Source organism: Canis lupus, chromosome 1, assembly GCF_003254725.2.
Source record: "Canis lupus dingo isolate Sandy chromosome 1, ASM325472v2, whole genome shotgun sequence".
Classification (NCBI taxonomy): Eukaryota; Metazoa; Chordata; class Mammalia; order Carnivora; family Canidae; genus Canis; species Canis lupus.
In genome coordinates, this window is record NC_064243.1 from 33,890,344 (window position 1) to 33,896,343 (window position 6,000).

General features: G+C 31.5%; 1 protein-coding gene across 1 annotated transcript in view; it reads left to right on the top strand.

Moving 5' to 3' along the window:
* Window positions 1-5,320, top strand: part of VTA1 (vesicle trafficking 1) — a 65,877-nt gene extending 60,557 nt beyond the window's left edge. Inside the window, exon 8 of the mRNA XM_025422430.3 lies at window positions 3,935-5,320. Coding sequence (XP_025278215.1) covers window positions 3,935-4,080 — 146 coding nt within the window. The 3' untranslated portion in view covers window positions 4,081-5,320. The remainder of the gene's footprint in view (window positions 1-3,934) is intronic.
* Window positions 5,321-6,000: the final 680 nt, after the last annotated feature.

Sequence of the window (6,000 nt, forward strand, 5' to 3'; positions counted from 1 at the left end):
TAATCTTTTAAGTACTTATTAATGGGAAATTATGGTCCATTCGTCATTGGAATACTGAGCAGATATTAAAAACAAAATACGGTAACTGTGGCGTGTAAAGGTCTCCTAAACATACTGAGTTTAAAAAACATACAAAGTTTAAAAAGCAGGTTGCAGAACACTGTGTATAGTATGACCCTGCTTAGGAAAATAAAAATTGAAATAAAACTGTATCTTCCTGCATGTACCTGTGTGCTTAAGTACATAGAAAAATTCTACGGAATACACAGACTAAAACTAGTAGTATCATAGCCATCACTGTCTTTACTACCACCTCTAATAGTCCCTTGCCTGCTATATTTTTCTCTTTAGTGCTTAGTACTTATCACCTCTTATACACATGGGTATATGTGTATTAGTATTAATATATTAAACATTCCTGTAGTGAATCTGTGGCTGGCTGTAGAGAGAATGGAATTGGAAAGATGGTAAGTATTTGAAGTAGAACATTTCCTTTTTGAACTTGTATATCTGTATTAGAACATTTCCTTTTTGAACTTGTATATCTGTATTAGAATATCTGAATTAGGTAGTAGAATAACCACTTACCTCATGAATTTTTTTGAGAATTAAATGGAGTGTCTGAAAAGTATGTAGCACAGTGCCTAACCTAATCAAATTCTACCTCTAATTCTAATTACCATTTCTAAGGAACATATCTTAGCAATGCCTGGATATAAGGATTCAGTACTGGACTTTACCCCCAATATTTACTACATATCAGATTGTCCAAGGCCTCTGGCATGAATTTTTTAAATTACCTGGGTAAATAGGGAAGAGCGTCTAAAGACCTATTTTGGAAATGTTTACAATTAAGTATTCTATTGTCTATCATGACATTAGATAAATCAACCTTAGAAATGTTATCTTTGGTCCGGTGCTGAGCCAGGCTCTTTCTGCTGTAATAGGGAACTTGCCTAATAGCTTCGGCTGTCTTCTGCTTTCTTGTACTGCCCTGTGAAGAAGAGCAGCCTTGTGATGAGGATGGTCTCTGAAGCCATTGGCAACATATTTAGCATAGAATTCAGAAAAGAGTTATTCTATTAGATAGCCTCTTTAATCCTTTAAACACCTTTTAGTTCCACTATGTGCTCTCTCTCTGGTCTGATTATGACCTCTAATAAGTTTTAGTAATAGAAAAAACAGCTTTTATTTGTGTGCATTAAGTAGTATTTACTATTTTGTATATAACATCAGATATGAAATTGAATAATTGTTCTCTTATGTATTTTCCACTTATCTGGTTTAATTAAAACAAATGCTAAGCTGAAAGAATCATAATTATATGCAGATTTTCTTTTTATTTAATTTAAAATTTTAATTACATTTTATTATTTATGACTCTTAGGTGATATTTGTTAAGGAAAGCCTGAAATGTTACAAAATATCAAAAGTACTATTTGACATGGGTTTTTAAATTCTTCTTATTTTTTTTTTTTTTTTTTTTTTTTTTTTTTTTTTTTTTTTTTTTTTTTTTAATATTTTTTAAATTTTTATTTATTTATGATAGTCACAGAGAGAGAGAGAGGCAGAGACACAGGCAGAGGGAGAAGCAGGCTCCATGCACCGGGAGCCTGATGTGGGATTCGATCCCGGGTCTCCAGGATCACGCCCTGGGCCAAAGGCAGGCGCCAAACCGCTGTGCCACCCAGGGATCCCCAAATTCTTCTTATTTTTAATTAATAAACCTAGCATCTCTATTTAAATCTATAAGTTACATTTTGTATCTGAATCTGTAAGTCGGTTATTATTTAGTAATATTTTATATGATAGTTATATAATTTCATACATGTTTATAAGCTATATATATTACATATCTGTAATATTTTTCTGTTAAAATATTTTCATTCACATTTTCTGAATATTTAAATTGTTATTTCATGAAAAAATTCAATATTTTTGTTTAAAACAGTTTTATCATTGGTGGATAAGTTTAGTTTACAAAAACTAAAATAGTAACAGAGTTCTTCCACTACATACATCTCATTAATAAATAAGTGATAAATCAGCAAAACAGTGCTAAGGCTAATGCTGTAAAAATAAGATTAGTTGTGAGCATTGGGGCTTTCTTCTGGCAAGCCCGGTAAATTCTGGATGGTTACCCTACATATTTAAAGATTGCCCTGAGAGAAGAAGACAGGCTATTAAAGCACAAAATGAGTAGTGGGGTAAACTCAATTTTCAAAGGTGTCTCCCTCCCCTAGATAGAATGTAGAGCTCTAGATGACTAGAGCCTTTTAATATATGTGGAAAAACCACTCAAGAATCTAGTAGGTATTTTCAAGAAAAAAAATACAACCTAAAATGTCCTGACTAAATTGTCAACAGAACAACTGCAGGATAATTGTATTTGAAGTTTAATGGGTAACAAATGCCAGGTCTACTGGCAAATACTAAAATACTAAAAGTTTGTAGGAAAAAAAATTTATATATATAGTTGCATTTTACTAGTTTATTGATTTGTATTTCTTGCTTTTTAAGCAAGGCTGAAATTCAAGAAAATTGAAACAAGTTCTGTTTAAATTAGAATGTATAATCACAACAGTAAAGACTATAACCATTGTGATCTTTAATATTCAACAAATATTTGAAGACTTATACATAACACACTGGGCCAATTAAGGTGTACATCTATGTGTATTATCTTAAAATCTGGAATTTCATTAATGTTTAATTCTGTGTGAACTTTATTGTAAAATGTAGGAAATAATGTACAGACAGCATTTTTACATTCATTCTTTAAAGTTAATCAGTACTTATGGGTGCCTGGCATTGGCCTAGAAACTAGAATACATTGTTTGAGAACTCTCAAAAATTTTAGAAAATAATAATTTGGATCACAACTTAGTATCTGGATATCTGGAATCACTGCCTACTTTGAAGTCCTTACCTAGGTAATGTCAGTTTCCATTACATGCCATATATATAACACAAACACCTACATTCATATATATAGCAAAATTAAAAGCAACTAAACAAAAGGTAGTCTACTTATATAAGTACATGCTTATAAACAGAATTGAAATATGTTATCTGTTCATTTATAAACAGAATTTGAATGTATTATTTGTTATATTCTGTGCCCCAGCCTTCTCATCAGTTCTTAATATCCCCATAAAGAATTCTAAATAAAATGGTATTTCAAAAGTCAAGACAAAGGTCAGCTTTTCATTTCATCTTTAGAAATATGTATTCAAGTATATTCAAATTTTAGATTAAATAAAATGTTTTTGGTGTTTTTTATTTTACCCAGATTATTTAGTTGACCTCTACCCATATTAATCATATGTGAACTGGAAAACTTGCTGAGAATAAATTTTGAACATAATTTATGAAGGTTGTTCACAGGTTTAATTTTGTAATTTAATGATAATCTTATTTGAAGTGTAGAGATCTTTATATGGATGGCACAAAAGGGCAAAATATTTGCATGCTTAAATAAAAGTTAAATGACTTATGTAATTTTTAAAAAATAATGTTATTTATTTTTTCATTGAGAATTGTATTTATATTCTAGCTCAAATGAAGTTTGAATGGTTTAGTCTATGTGTATTGTTCCATGAGAGGCTCAGCAATTCTAGTGTAAACACAAAAGCTTCTGTCCTTTTTTACACAGAATATAATTTTTTCGCAATTTACCAAAATACAAAGGCTTCTAATTTATTACATCTGGAAGAAAAATCTTTTCATAAGTGTTATTAGTATTGGCATATGTATGGCTTATATGAGTAAGAAAAAAGTAAAAAAGCATGAAAAAACTTATTTAAATACACCTAGGGTTGAAAAAAAAACCTTTATGTTTTTATGTAACATTAAATATTTTCTGTAATCTTCAATGTAAGTATTTACCTAACCTCTTCTTTCAGATATCTTAATTACTCTATTTTTCTTCTAGGGGATATCCGTCTAACACCAGAGGACTTTGCTAGAGCCCAGAAATACTGCAAATATGCTGGCAGTGCTTTGCAATATGAAGATGTCAGCACTGCTGTGCAGAATCTACAGAAGGCCCTCAAGTTACTAACTACAGGCAGAGAATGAAGCCTTTGTACAGCAGATCCATGCATTTTTGGCTTAAAGAACTAACAGTCCATTACTCGATCTTCAGCCTATCAGGAGCACAGTTTTAAGGAAGACTTCAGTTGCATTGACTATAACAATGAAATCTGTGTCTGTGTATCAGATTCCTGTTGAAGCATTCAGCAGCAGCAGCCTCAACCAGTTTTCATTGTCCATTTAGTGGATCCAGTAATCTCTGGGTATATAGGGCTGATGTGAGCAAAATCCTAAAAATGCCCATTGATTCCTGATTCAGAAAATGAACACACGCTTCTATAAAATGTTACTGGAGTTCATGTTGTATCTCAATATACATAATAAATTAAGGATTTTTTAAAATCATAATTAGGACACAGACTATATTACTTTGCTATAAAAATTCTAAATTCAACTTTAATAAAAATTGCCAGAATATATTAGATTAATGATCATGTTTTTGTTTTCCTCTGGGTTTATAAAACAAATATGAACATCCTAAACTGTTAGATGAATCTAAAAGGGATTATGTTCAGAATTAAATTTATGTTCATGTTTACTGTAACTACATTAAAAGTTAAAATTTTTATGGAAGAAGATACAAGGTAAAGAGGTAGAATCACTTTTTTAGACTTAAGAATAATGTTGGTTTCCCAGCTGCTTTCTCTTTCCATTGAAGCTTAAAGTTAATTGGTATTTATTCATAGGCAGTTTGACTGCATGTACTAGGGAATGAAAAAAAGACATTTGTAGTAATGCCTGCAAACTTGGTGCTTGAAGTGAAGGTTCTCCTCTGCTGCTATGGAGTGGATTCCATATGGTGTATAGATAGGAGCGATGCAGAAGATTATAAAAATTTAGACTCTCAGTTGTTAAGTTTGTACGTTTTGTGGGAAATTACAGACTTACTGTGTGTCACCTGCATTTGTGCTGTGTAAAAAATAAATACAAGGATTCTTTTAACTTGTTCAGCTTATTACAGAAGCAAATGTGTTTTAATTTGCATGCTAGAGTTTGTCATTTTTTTTAAGTCATTATGTTTAGTTACAGGAATATGGATATTTCTATAGTAAAAAACAGTTTTTAAAAGGAAAGAGGAAAATTGGCCAAATTTCCCTGAAATTTATCTGTTTCCATTTTGTTCATCCCACTTGAAATTGGAGTCATTTAACATCTTAGTCCACAAACTATGTAGAGTCAATGGGCAGATCACCTGTTGTGTAAATAAAGTTTTATTGAAACAAAACCATACCCTTCATTTATGTTTAGCCTGTGGTTGCTTTCCCTGACTGCAGAATTAGATGGCCTGCAAGTCTAAAATAATTACTATTTGACCTTTTGAGAAAAAGTTTGCTGACCCCTGTTCTAATAGTCTATTTGAACAAAAATGAATCATTAACTCATAATCATTTGTCTTTCGATTTTTTCTTTGCCTAAGTATAATGCTGTTGCATAGGGCTTGATAGAATGAATATTCAGACAGAATAAACTACTCTAAAGTATTGCAAATAAAAACAAGCCCCACAAACCATGCCTCCTGAAAAATATTTTCATGTCTTTCACAACTAAATTCCTATAGCATTTATAGAGTTCAGCATTTGCATCTAGAACTCCAGTGCTCTGCTGCATTTCTCTAGACTTTTATTGTAGTAGTAAAGAGTCTAGGATGATCTTTAATGTTACAAGAGGTAAATATAGCAAATTTTAATTCAGATCTTAACATGTCTGGACACTAGAAAGAAAATTGTCACCTCCCATTTTACACCCTACTTTGTTGCTCCCAATTGGGAGAGCACATTGAAGGAAAAAGATAATGTGGAAACTCTGGAGTTCACTGATAAGTGGGCTGTGGTGTAACAACAGCATTTATCTATAAAATGGAAGCAACTTCACTGGCTCCCTCAGAATTTGTTAGGAGATACTTTA